The 14,444-nt window shown below is 37.2% G+C and overlaps 1 protein-coding gene across 1 annotated transcript; it reads right to left on the bottom strand.

The window, feature by feature from the left end:
- Positions 1 to 8,830: 8,830 nt before the first annotated feature.
- LOC121773216 (2-alkenal reductase (NADP(+)-dependent)-like) lies at positions 8,831 to 11,363 on the bottom strand. The gene is made up of 5 exons (XM_042170030.1): positions 11,017 to 11,363; positions 10,459 to 10,636; positions 9,986 to 10,152; positions 9,769 to 9,851; positions 8,831 to 9,371 (listed from the first exon to the last, which is right to left on the bottom strand). Exons 1-5 carry the CDS (start codon positions 11,239 to 11,241, stop codon positions 8,993 to 8,995), a joined length of 1,032 nt encoding a protein of 343 aa, XP_042025964.1. The 5' UTR covers positions 11,242 to 11,363; the 3' UTR covers positions 8,831 to 8,992.
- Between the last annotated feature and the right edge of the window lie 3,081 nt (positions 11,364 to 14,444).

Below are 14,444 nucleotides of genomic sequence, written 5' to 3'. Positions count from 1 at the left end.
TTAGTGGGTCGATAGGTTCCACTTTTAGTGGTTCCTTTGGATCCTTTAATGGATTGAGTGTTGGTGTCTCCGGGCTCTATACTTGTATTAGATCTATTGGGATCAACACGAATGTGGGGTCATCTATGGGCAACACATATGTGGGGGCAATACGCTCCACACAAACTTTGGAGGCTCAATTGGAGCCAACATGAATGGTTCATATCAAGGACCAAGCTCGGTGCCTTTGATGCCGAGGATGATGCCTCCCGCCGAGAAGCCCTCCAAGTTTGGAGGTTCCGACTTCAAGAGGTGGCAACAGAAAATATTATTCTACTTGACAACATTGGAGGTCGTGCACTATCTCAAGGAAGACGAGCCACTCACGCCAAGCAATCAAGAGACAAGATTGGAGGTCATCTCCGACTACGACGCATGGCACAAAGGGGATTGTCTATGTAAAAATTTTATTTTAAGTGCATTAGATAATAGCCTCTATAATGTATACTCTAATGTAACCACATTTAAACAAATGTGGGAAAACCTAAGCACAAGCGATAATCTTGGACTTGTTGGAGCGAGGCGGTCCCTCCAAAAGTTTGTAATAGCTAATTACTTGGACTACAAAATGGTCGATTCAAGACCAGTGATAGACCCAGTGATTCGTTCCTTGGTGCTGGCTATACTAGGGGTTTTGGTTGGGCTGGTAATTCTGGAAGTTTTGCTGGTTCTGGTTAGGTGGGTATTGGTTATACTGGGCAGGAGGGTTGTATGGGTCTTGGTGATATTGATTCTGGTTTTGGAACTGGTTCTGATTCTGCTAGTGTTGTGGACCTTGACTATGCTGATTCTGGTAATTTTGGCAGTTCCTCTGGTGGGGTGCTATATAAACAGGGTTTGAGTTTTGGCTCTATGGGTTTTGGTTTTGGGGTTGTTGGTTCCTCCCTGACCAGTTGAATTGATGGTCGGGGTTTGCTGGGCCACGGTTGGGATTTTGGTTCGGGTGGGGGTTGTATTGGTTCTGACCTTGACCTTGGTGTTGATTTTGGTTACCATCTCCCCAACGAAGATTTGGATGGTCCCTCCATGGTGTGTCCCGTTGTCTCCCCGGAATCCAATTCCCACTTGAGTTATAGTATCCTACAGCATTTACTTGCTCCATATTGACCAAGTCATTCGGGTGATCGTAGGTTGGCCCTTGATTTCCCTGCTCTACTCCCTGGTAGCCCCCATTTGGGGAAGGCGATGGCGTGTTCTTCTCGATCGCGCTCAGGAGCGTCTTTTTCAGCTCTTCTATCTTCAAGTCCATCCTCTGCTCTATTTTCTGCTCCTGGTCAGTGGACGAAGCACTCGCAATCCTTTCTCTGCTGTATCCATCCCTCGAATTGTCGTACTCCTTCTTCGAGCTCAAAAGCTTCCCTATGACCTTTTTGCTTCACGACCCTTAGTTGCGTGAAGCTTCCTCCTTACGATGAGTTTGCCAGATCCTTTGTTGCCTTATTCATCCCCTCATAAAAGGTGTGATATATCTCTATATCTGTCATGCGATGGTTTGGACACGCATCCAAAAGGCTCATATATTTCGCCCAATAATCGCTCAGGGGTTCATCGTACTCTTGCTTCACACTGGTTATCTCTCTCTTCAGCGCACTCGTCTTCGATGACGAAAAAAAATCGCCTAAGAAGGCTGACTTGAAATCGGCATAACTCTCAATGGAGTTGGGTGGCAGGCGCATGAACCATGTGTTGGCCTCCCCTTTAGGACGAACGGCAAGGCCTTCAATCTGCAGTCATCCTCGGTCGCCCCCGTTGGCCTTCTCTGTGCCTTACAAATCTTACAGAACTCATGAAGGAACTCGTAGGGCCCTTCATAACTCTTCCCACAGTACGTGGGTAGAATTGCGATAACATGGGGCTTCACATCACAGACTGTGTGTCTCGGGGTGACAACTATGGCTTGCGGCGGTTCTCCGTCGGTATGCGCGTTCAGAGATCCGATCTCTGGGTCATCTTCTACGTGGGCAGCCATCCTCCTTGGGTTACCTTCCAATTGTAGCACCGGTTCTGGTATTCTTCCTTCTTGGTGTCTTGCTCTTCATCACTACTCGTGCCTAGGTCAGACAGGGCTGTCGACAGGCCAGAACAAGTGGTCATGAGTATAGTCCCTCGTTGGAGTATCTTCGGCTTCCAATGGTCAGGAGCAGAACTGCTTCTCATAAACTGAAATAAAAAGAAAAGAGAAAAATTATGCACAATATATACGCCAAAGTATCACACACAATAACAGTTAATAACGCCATCCATCTCCGGCAATGGCGCCATTTGATGAGTTGCAGGTTCTCGGTGTTGTGTTAAGCAAGGGTGTATCCACCTGATCAGGATAGAAATCCCAGCCAACCAAAACCTGGCATCAATAAATTCCTCAACCTACTTCTACTGGTTAGTATAGTGGAGGTAAGGGTCGAATCCCACAGAGATGGATGCGCTTTGGGTAATTGTGGTGATAATCTGGAGGGGTTTGGTTAGCTACCACGCTTGGGTTGAGATTCTACCTAGACAGGAATTAAATGTGGTACTCTACTGACTGGGTGGTGTGAAAGTGATTGACATGTAGTTGTGTACATGAGAGCGGGGGACACGGTGTTTCAGGGACATGTGGAAAATAGTTAGTTAACGGCTTGATCAGCTGGGTTGACAGCAACTTGATCAAGCCAGTAGTGAAGTCCACACGCGACGGATGAACAGGGCGTGTACAGCGTCCAGGTTCAACGTCGACCACTCCTGCTTTCAAATTCGTAACGGCTGGCTGTTACAGCCACGCCATGATGAGCCATGATGACTACCATCAAGACTAAGATAACCCATGCAGTGGACTAGGCCTATAAATAGGTTAGTCACTCCTTGCATCAAAGCAATCAGAACATACACACAAGCATCATACTCTCTCTACGTAGTCTTTCTTCTCAAAGCTCTGCCCTCTCCTCTTCCAGTTCGCCGGAGCTCTGCTGATAGCGGTGCTGCTTCACCAGAGGGGTTGTCGTTTTATCTTTGGGGACGACACGCCAAACCGAGAGCACTATCGGGGCGTATCTCGTCTTGCGGAAAGAGGACTTTCCTCGACTCGGCTAAGTTTAATTTCCATTTTACAGCTTCGTTATATTTTTTCAGTTTCTGTTCTTCCTTCTTGGGTTGTATTACGCCCGGTTTTTGTTTATCTCTTGTAATTCCAGTTTCCACTAACAGAGCACGATAACAATTTTCATCACATTTATTCTAAATTTATGACAATAATTTTTGCATCTACATACTTCTTTGTACCGGTATCCTGGACATGGTACTTCTTCTGAAGAGCCTCCCACAAATTCCTTTGAGGTCTTAGTCCCTGCGAAGATAGTTCCATGGTGCGTCCTTAGTTGGTATTGGGGGCAAATAATTTGTTTCCATCTAAGGTTCTAACAAATTCTTATATTTCTCAAGAACCAAAAACAATACAAACAGTGTACCAGTGTCCTCGACGCAGTACTCTAACTATTACAATCGAAGAACAATACAAATACAAGTGAAATGGAAATTACAACAAAAATAGAAAATAACCGTACTAACTATAAGCTGAGTCGAGGAAAGCCCTCTTTCCGCAAGACAAATTACGCCCCGGCTAGTGCTCACAGATTGGCGTAGTGTCCCCAAAGATAAAAAGACTTCGTCCTAGTGGGTAGAAGCACCTCAAATCCACTAGGCACCAACAAACTTTCGGAGTTTCAAGAATTGAGGAGATGATGCTCTTGAAGAGGCTATATGAGAGTGGGGGATCTTAGCTTAGAGAGAGAAGAGAAGTGTGATTTTGATGTGTAAGTTATGAATTCTCCTTAATCCCTCCAAACATATATATGTGTTTAGGAATGGATGAAATAGTAGACAAATTGGATTTGTCTTCTATCAAGATGTGATCATCTTTGAATTTTCATCTACATTATAGAGATCAAATTGGATTCCACTTCTTCCAAGTGGATATCCAAGTTGATATTTCCAACACGGTGAGGATTGATTTGTGTATTAATGTATATCTAAAATATTTTTTGTAAGCTTCAATAACCGTTTTTGTACATGTTAGAAACTAGAAACTAAGAGATGAAACTTCTTTCTTCTTCTTTGAAGAATAAATCGAATGCGACAATGAAATCTGCTTTGCTTAAAAATTGAGCAAGTCCAGAATCACACTCAAAATGAGTATCCATACTTCGAGTCGTCTCCCAGAGCCGCCTTGTCTGTTATAGCGACCTTGAAAACAAGCTTAAAATTGTTTAATTCATAAAAATAATCCTAATTTCTCGATGACCTAGTCAAGAGAAATCGACGCTTGAATTCAGTGGAAGTAAGTAATGCCACTGTATAGTTTGGATTTGGATCCCATTCTTTATAATAGATAAAATAAATTGGAAACTTCAAATTCACAAAGAAAAACATTTAAAATTCCAAAATATGCTTTGAAATTTCTTGATATTTATGTTTTATTTTGCATAAATGTCAAATATTAGTATTTAATCGTGTTTATATTTGAATTTAAGCATATATCTCAAATTTATCATAATTAATTGTTTAACATTTTATAAATATAGCTAATTTTCAACATTATTTATTGGATTGATCACATGTTAAATTTATCGGTAGCAACCCGATTAACCTATTGGGCTAGCTCAAAACTCAAGTTTTTAGGGTTAGGGTTGAACTTCTATAACCCGAAAAAAACTACTACCCGATTAGCCCGTACCTGATTGACCCATAACTCGGGTAGAGTTGGCCCGAAACCCGCTGCGCCGACCCGATTGACATCCCTACCAGAGACATCTATGAAAGTTAAAATTCAGAAATCTGGTATTTTAATTAAGTTTTATAATAAATAAATTAAATAGAAAATGAAATAATGATAGTCATGAATAGTGAAGGGAAGAGATAAATAAGAAATGGAAGATCGGAGGTGTTGTCTCATAATTTATGCAATAGTTTGAAAATCAATAAAATCGCAATACAGATTGTGTTATTTGGGATGATTAACCTTATTTAAGACCTTTATGTTTCAATTAATAACATTACATCAAATTCATGATTTTATATATATATATATATATATATATATATATATATATATATATATAATTCATGATTATACCCTTATTTAAATCCTTCCTTATTTTCGATGATTCACTCTGCGTAAAACAGAATTACTCACGAGCAACCACTACCACCTGCTTCCTGACGTTGCGACCGGAGTATAAGCCAACGAGAGCCCCAGGCGCGCTTTCAATGCCTTCGGCTATGTCTTCGACATATGTGATCTTCTCTTCCTTGATTAGAGGCACAACCATCTCCAGGAACTTCGGGTAGAGATGGTAGTCGTAGCACCCCGAAATTTCGCGACTTCTATTTCTCTTAATGTAGATGTTGAATAAGAATTTATTTTGTGGAAATTGAGTCTCTATGTGTTTGAGTTAATTATGTGAAATTAGTTGTTGTGAGTAAATGTGAGTTAATGCGATTAAGCTTCCAATGTGTGAATTAAATTAAATGGGATAATACATAATCATTCTAGCCATTTTATTTAAAATTTTCGGCCCTCCTATTTATTGGAAATAATTCTTTCTTTTTGGGATTTAATTAATTGCTTTGGGATATTTATCCAAATTAAATCCAAACCAAATTATGCCATCCCTTGAGATTTTCGAAATCTCCTAGTAATTAGGAGAAGGAATTATTTTGTGGATTTAATTGGTATCTTGTTTGTCTCCTTCCTTGATTTAAAATCCAATTAAATCTTACCATATCTTACCAAATTTAAATTCTATTCCTATTTGATTTGAGGATTTAAGTATTTTTTTTCCTTGATCTCTCCCATTCCACACTCTCGTTGCACTATGGCAAGAGGATGTGAATGATTGATTGTTGAAAAAGTGGGGAGATTGTTTTGCCTGGCCAGGCTATGAAAATGTTTTTGTGATACTCGATGATACTTCTTTTCTAAAATGTTAAAACTCGAGTTCACTATTGTATGGATGACATAACTTTTATCAAATATTTTGGCGTGTGTTCACTGAGTATATCAAATACACAACCCTGCATATGTTTTCCTTATGTGCAGGTTGAGCGGGGTGTTGCGATGGATGTTGAGTCGGCTTAGGAAATTTGGATGCGTTGTGTCTTCATACATAGGCGTCTCCCTTTGACTCTCTTGAATACTTGTTTTTCCGCTGCCGTGTTTGAAATTAATTTTTAGAAGTCTTTCGCACTATTTAATACTGTTTTATGACATTTGTTTTATGACATTAAGTATTTTGAGGCTAAAATCCGTTGCTTAAACTTTTCAATAAACTAAAATATTTCTTTTTTGAAGTTAACTAGGTTTTTCATACTTGCGTCTCCCTTTTCTTCCCCGCTCCTTAGTCCCTCCCCTCGTCACGTTTTCCCCGTCTTCACTATCCTTAGTAAGGGCGGTCGTGACAAAGTGGTAGCAGAGCTTCGTTCTTTCGCTCTGGTCCGAGAGTATTCTTTCAGCTTAAGTCTAGATTAGTACCCCTAGACTAGAAGTGTCACGAAGGCTCAACATCCAAAATATCACGCTCAACCAAAAGAAAGTGAGGTATGTTTTAAATTGTTGAAAGAATGTGAAATCGATGATGTGATGATAAGGATGTTTTGGCAAGAGTATGCATGTGTATGAAAGTTATGTGTGAATATGACACTGTGATGGTGTTATTATGTTGAAACATGAGCATGAGTGACATGATGTTGTAAATGTGTGCTATGTGTGAGAAAGTGTGAAAGTACTACGACATAAGCATGCGAACATAGGAAGCCACGTGGGAGTTAGAAGATAGGATGAAAGAAAAGTACCCCGAGTTGTTTTTGTGAGACGACCAAATTTTGGGACTAAATTCCTGTTAAGAGGGGAAGGATGTAGCACCCCGAAATTTCGCGACTTCTATTTCTATTAATGTGGATGTTGAATAAGAATTTCTTTTGTCGAAATTGAGTCTCTATGTGTTTGATTTAATTAAGGAAAGAAATATTAAGTATAAAGCGTACGTAGTACATTTTATTGAAGGCTAAGGAAAATATTGTTGGATAAATTAAGGCAAAGGGTAGTATAGTCTTGAAAATTTTGATACTTTCTAAGTGTATTAAATGACTCAGTTTTCAAATAAAAAATCTGATTATGGCCAGCCATAATATGACCATTTAGCATCACCCTTTTTAAACTTACATTATGATTATGAAATCAAAATTTTACCACTCATTAAAGTAAAGTAGAAAAGGTACTCCTCCCTCGTTCATTGTCATCCTTCTCTCAAATAGAAGTTGAGAACACATTTGCTATTCAAATTATATTTTGAATTCGCCGCCAGTGATTTATCAATTATTCTTATTTATTTATTGTACTAGTAGTATTATTTTAGTATTACTCCTCCGCAGTCATTTTTTTTCAAGGTCTGCTGCATAAATCCAACAATTATTTTTCACAATCATGTCAGTCTTGTAGTACTCCTCCTTGGACCAGCCCAAACATCTAAAAATAAATGTATTTCACATAAATGTATTTCACGCTAGGTTAACGAAAATTATTCCTTTCAATTTATTGCACTTCCAAATTTTCAACACATAACAGGAAGCAATTTTTTTCCAACACATATTGTTTTATAAAGGGATATAGGTCTCTAAAATCATCAGCTTTGGCCAAGATATGATATTTCCCATGAACTTGAAAATTAGTAAAAAAAATATAACAAACTTTACACTTTGTGTGTTATTTCTCGATGACCTAGTCAAGAGAAATCGACGCTTGAGTTCACGGGTCAAAGGGATAGAACATTTGAATTTGAGTGGAAGTAATACCACAAAATAGTTCGAATTTGGATACCATGCCATGCATTCAGTCACATCAGCGGAGGTTGTTAATTAGATACAGAATAATAGTATTATTTTTAAATTATAATATTATAATATTAATATTTCATGTTGAAATTTCTTATTATAATTTTGTCATCTTTCAATCAAATTGAAAGTACTCCTGGCCCGGAATGGAGATTAAATTCAACTGCCATTATATGGGCTTAAATTAAACTAAAATATCGCAGTCTTCTAAACGTTATAAGTTGAGAACACAAATCTCCTATCCAAAATATATTTTGAATCCGCCACCAATGGTTGATCAATTATTGATATTTATTGTTTTGGTATTATATTACACCTCTGCTGTCATTTATTTTTTCAAGGTCTGCTGCAATAAATCCAACATTTACTTTTCACAAGCATGGTCAATTTTATAGTACTCCTCGGACCAGCCCCACACGTCTAAAAATAAACCTATTTCACGCTTGGTTAAAGAAAATTATTCCTTTCAATTCATTGCACTTCCAAATTTTCAACAAATAACAGGAAGCAATTTTTTCCCAACAAATATTGTTTTATAAAGGGATATAGGTCTCTAAAATCATCGAACTTTGGCCAGGATTTGGAATTTCCCAGGAACTTAAAAATTGGTCTAAAATATAATAAACTTTACACTTAATTAGTTTGTAAGTACTACTATTTCCCATGGCAGGTCCACCAAATCCGACCAACTTTCATGCATTTTTTTATCCTACTTGACTTTTACTATATCAATGTGATTTTCTACGTAGTTGTTTATCCTACTTGTCACAAACTTAAAAAGTAATCTAAAATATCATAACCATTTCACGGTTACCCACATATAATAAGATTTTTGCCGAAAATATCATATTTGGGCTGAATTGTGAAATGACAACAAAATGTAAAGTTTGTGATATTTTAGACCAATTTTATAATTTGTGGGAAAAACTAAGTGTTTGAATGTTTCATTTCTGATGATTAACTTTATTTAAGTCTTACCTGTGTCAATTACTAACAATACATCATTCATGAGTATATATTTATAATTCATGATTATAACCTTATTTAAGTCCTTCCTTATTGCCAATGATTCACTCTGCGAAAAATAGAATTACTCACGAGCAACCACCACCACCTGCTTCCCGACGTTGCGACCGGAGTATAAGCCAACGAGAGCCCCAGGCGCGCTTTCAATGCCTTCGGCAATGTCTTCGACGTATGTGATCTTCTCTTCCTTGATTAGAGGCACAACCATCTCCAGGAATTTCGGGTAGAGATGGTAGTGGTCGCTAACGGTATATCCTTCCATACGGATCCGTTTTGTGAATAGGTAAAGCAAGTTGTGGACGCCTTCGAGCTGCTCAAGGCAGTATTGGGAGATCATCCCACAAACAGCAACACGACCATGGAGTCTCATGTTGTTTAGCACCGCTTCGAGCATCTTCCCTCCCACGTTGTCAAAGTAGATGTCTATGCCATCGGGGAAGTATCTAATGAACAACAACACAAATTTGTGAGTATTATCTATATAACGATAAATTGCCGGAAAAACTATAAAATTTGGTCAAATTCTTTCAAATAACTAACCAAAAAAATTATATATATGGATTTGTTATCCACAGACGTGGGATGATTGCGAACTGATCCGTACTTCGTGGTTTTTTCAGCTGATTTTTACCAAACTTCGCGGTTTTTTCAGCTGATTTTTACCAAACTTCGCAGTTTTTTGTTAGTTTTATGAAATTTGTGTTGGATACAAAAGGATTCTTTTCTTAAATAAGAACATAAATATGTGTATTGTGTGTTAAATTACTAACTATTCTTCAATGTTAAATAAGTATACACATTTTTATAGCAATGATAGGTCATAGGGAGGCAAAAGGTCACCTCTTCAACACTGCATCATAGTCTTGCTCTTCTTTGTAGTTGAATGCTTCGTCAAACCCCAATTTGTTCTTCAAGAGATCGACCTTCATCAATGCAACAACTGACTTGTTCATCAAATGTGAAACATAAACTTGCCACGGAAGAAAAATAGCATATTAATCGACAACCAATCTAGCCAACAATCTAATAAGTTTTGGATAAGCCATTAGATTCTTACCTTTTCTTTGCTCCCTGCACTCCCAACAACGTAACAACCTGCGGTCTTTGCAAACTGACCAACGAGCTGACCAACAGCTCCGGATGCAGCAGAGACATACATAATATCCCCCTTTTTGGGAGAGCAAAACTCGAAAAAACCAACATAAGCTGTCATGCCAGGCATGCCTAAAATGATAACACGAAACACGTTGATTTTCAGTCTCATGTTCGTGCTCTCCTATCCTTTTTTTTAAGAAATTATCAAGACAAATGCCACAAATCCAACATTTCCCAATCTATTCCCCTCCTAATTCAAGCATGTATAGATCCTCAACAGCTTGTTTCGTTAACAGTTTAACTGCATACATAACTAGATAAATAACTTGTGCAGAAACTAGTTCTACCTCAAAACTAGGAAGCAGAAATCAAGCGAGAAATTTAAAGGCTACAAGCTAAATAAGCCGATCATCACAATGGGCTCGAGAAACTCACCAAGAATCCCTGTATAATAAGAGAGAGGCAAATCTTTATCATGAACCTTAAACAATATGTTTGTATCTTTAATAAGGCTATACTCCTCCCAGCCAGTAAACCCCCACACTAGCTCGCCCGTCTTGAAATTCGTATGAGTTGAATCCAGTACTTTCGACACTCCAAATCCAGAAATAGGCTGTCACCAGAAAAAGGTCAAGAAACACAAAAAGATGCAACCAAAATTGTATCAATGGAAAGATAACATTTTTTATTTCTTTCCCAAAAATCTCAAACTATTCATCAAACAAGAACCACAAAAAGACAACCAACATTTTAACTATGGAAACATACAATTTTTATTTCTTCCCACTATTCATCAAACAAAAACTATACTATTATAGTATTCAAATGAGATCATCTACACAATATTTTATTATAAGTCAGTCTTTGTTTTAATAAAATAAAAAAAAATAAGGGCCCCGATTTAAATCAAGACGTATATAACAACTTCTATTCCAACAAGAAGAAAAAATTAATTTCAACAATAAAAATTTCACTAAAAAAAACTAAACTTACAGAATCCAACATGAAAGAAGCAATATAGCCATTCCGCTTCTTCATGCTTTGAATAATGTAAGGATCGCAGGATAAGTAGAGATTCTTCACCAAAACGGCGCCGTCGCAACCCCTGGGAATTTTGAGCTGAATTTTGGAAGTTCTAAGCGACATATCGGATTCCTTCACAGAAGATTTGACATAGTTGCTGAGTATCACTTGCTTGTTGCTAATTTCCTCACCCATTTTCAAAGGGATCACCTAATACTATGAGAAGGTAGAGAAAAGAGGTTTATATTTGTATTTATTGAAACGTATATTAAGGAAGAATTAGGGAGAGTGAAGATAGAGGAGAGAGGTTGTGTTGGGAAATGATATATTTATTGCCAAATAGGAGCCACAGCCCACATGTTTATTTAGTAGTGGGGTAGTAGGAAATGTTGTAGGAATAGTATTAGGTGATCCCTACCGGAACCTCGTGGACTTGGTTTTTAATTCTGGGAGCGCGTCTCATCTCACATGCAGAACTGAATTTTAGATTACAATTTTACCCCCCTTATTTTTGCTTCCGTTCATGAAATATTGTCTGGGTTTTAAGAAAAGCGAGATAAAAAAATTAGTGGAATGAAGGTCACACATTTATATATTAGTTTTTATATATTAGTTTTATAATAAAATGTGAGTGTAAATAGTTAGTTCAAAGTGGGGACCATTTATCAAAAGTAGAAGAAAAAAAGCAAAGTGGACAACTTTTCACGAACGGACCAAAATGGAAAAAATGGACAACATTTCACGGACGGGGGAAGTAGTCGGTTTGTGAATGAGTTTCAGTCCAAACAGGTGGGTGGCGGAAAATACTCCGACTAGCCGGCAGGGAAGGTTGCGGCGGCGGACGGTTATGGCGCTTGGAAAGCTTGGGAGATACTCCCTCCGTCCGCAAAATATTGTCCAAGTTTGACTCGACACAGGTTATAAGAAATGTGTAGAAAAGTGAGTTGAAAAAGTTAGTTGAAGAGGGTCCCACATTTATATATTTGTTTTATACTCCCTCCGTTCCATAAAAATATGTGTATTTCATTTTTGAAAAATTATATCAAATTAATAATGTAAGTCCCAATAACCACTAACACTACTGTAACTACAATTCTCCTTCTCTCTCTTACTTTACCAATTTTGTCTTAATTCCCGTGCCATCTCCATTGCCCATATTTTAATGGGGCGGAGGGAGTAATAGAATGCGAGTGTAAAGAGTTAGTGGAAAGTGGGGACCATTTACCAAAAATAGAAAAAAACAAAGTGGATAACTTTTCAAGGACGGACCAAAATGGTAAAATTGGACAACATTTCACGGACGGAGAGAGTATTACACAATCATAATTAATGGAGTAGAAGTTTTGGGTTGTATGTAGTAGTGGCGCCGCTGCTCGGTGGAAATCACAGGGAGCTCTAATTTTCTATAGAGAGACATCTCTTTTGGTCCACGAACTTTGTCAAAGTATTATTTTCGATCCATGAACTTTAAAAATATCATTTGAGGTCCGTCAACTATGAGTTCGTATCAATAAAAATACTTTTTTTTACTATTTTCAAGTTTTTTGGACGAAAATACCCTCAATACCTTGCAGGGTACATATTTTTAACTAATTTATCACATACTCATATGATTTTTATAAATATCTTTACTCTATATTTTTTACGAATTCTCTAAATATTTTTGTGGTATAGATACTCGTAAAATTCCTTCATGACTGATACGCTCAGACTTTGGTTATACAGTTCATATTTATTTCATATCTGTTTTGTTCATTACTCGTTTCTATTCTAAGTGTTGGATAATTGATTCATGTCTGAGTGACACATTCTGTGGTGATTTATTGACTTGCTACATAATCGTGAGGGGTGGTTGACGAGTTAGAATAGCTTAGTTGACATTACAATTAGCTTCCTTTAAACCGACACTGTTAATGGAGTGTGAGGACATCTCGAGGGTCTTAGGAGCTTTTAGAAGTTACAAATCTAGGATTGACGCCCCTAGTGTCAGTAATCTACGCATGTGCTGCATGAAAAAAACTTATGTGACTCCTTCTAGTGTACTATGAATTGTGCTAGGGTGTTGTAGTTGGAACTTGTATAGCCATAACTATGAAAGCACATCCCTGCAATTCCCTTATCTCATCTTTAGTTGGAACTTGTATAACCATAATATTAATATTTTCATGTTGAAATTTCGTAATATAATTTTATCATCTTTCAATCAAATTGAAATTACTCCTGAGCCTGGCGCGGAGAATAAATTCAACCACCATTATATGGGCTTAAACTAAGCTAAAATATCGCACTCTTCTAGACGTTATAAGCTCCATTCCTCATTCTTATCGAGGAACATGTGTCAAGAAGACTTCAACGACGTCCCTTAATGAAATATGTAATTTTAAACTTCCTCATTCTTATCGAGGAACATGTGTCAAGAAGAATTCAACGACGTCCCTTAATGATATATGTATTTTTAAACTTCCTCATTCTTATCGAGGAACATGTGTCAAGAAGACTTCAACGACAGTCCCTTAATGATATATGTATTTTTAAACTTACATTATGATTATGAAATCAAAATTTTACCACTCATTAAAGTAAAGTAGAAAAGGTACTCCTCCCTCGTTCATTGTCATCCTTCTCTCAAATAGAAGTTGAGAACACATTTGCTATTCAAATTATATTTTGAATTCCCCGGCAGTGATTTATCAATTATTCTTATTTATTTATTGTACTAGTAGTATTATTTTAGTATTACTCCTCCGCAGTCATTTTTTTTCAAGGTCTGCTGCAATAAATCCAACAATTATTTTTCACAATCATGGTCAGTCTTGTAGTACTCCTCCTTGGACCAGCCCAAACATCTAAAAATAAATGTATTTCACATAAATGTATTTCACGCTAGGTTAACGAAAATTATTCCTTTCAATTTATTGCACTTCCAAATTTTCAACACATAACAGGAAGCAATTTTTTTCCAACACATATTGTTTTATAAAGGGATATAGGTCTCTAAAATCATCAGCTTTGGCCAAGATATGATATTTCCCATGCACTTGAAAATTAGTAAAAAAAATATAACAAACTTTACACTTTGTGTGTTATTTCTCGATGACCTAGTCAAGAGAAATCGACGCTTGAGTTCACGGGTCAAAGGGATAGAACATTTGAATTTGAGTGGAAGTAATACCACAAAATAGTTCGAATTTGGATACCATGCCATGCATTCAGTCACATCAGGGGAGGTTGTTAATTAGATACAGAATAATAGTATTATTCTTAAATTATAATATTATAATATTAATATTTAATGTTGAAATTTCGTAATATAATTTTATCATCTTTCAATCAAATTGAAAGTACTCCTGGCCCGGCATGGAGATTAAATTCAACCGCCATTATGTGGGCTTAAATTA

Source organism: Salvia splendens, chromosome 17, assembly GCF_004379255.2.
Source record: "Salvia splendens isolate huo1 chromosome 17, SspV2, whole genome shotgun sequence".
Taxonomy (NCBI): domain Eukaryota; kingdom Viridiplantae; phylum Streptophyta; class Magnoliopsida; order Lamiales; family Lamiaceae; genus Salvia; species Salvia splendens.
Note: the sequence above shows the minus strand (reverse complement) of the source record. Positions and strands in the feature narration are given on the sequence as shown.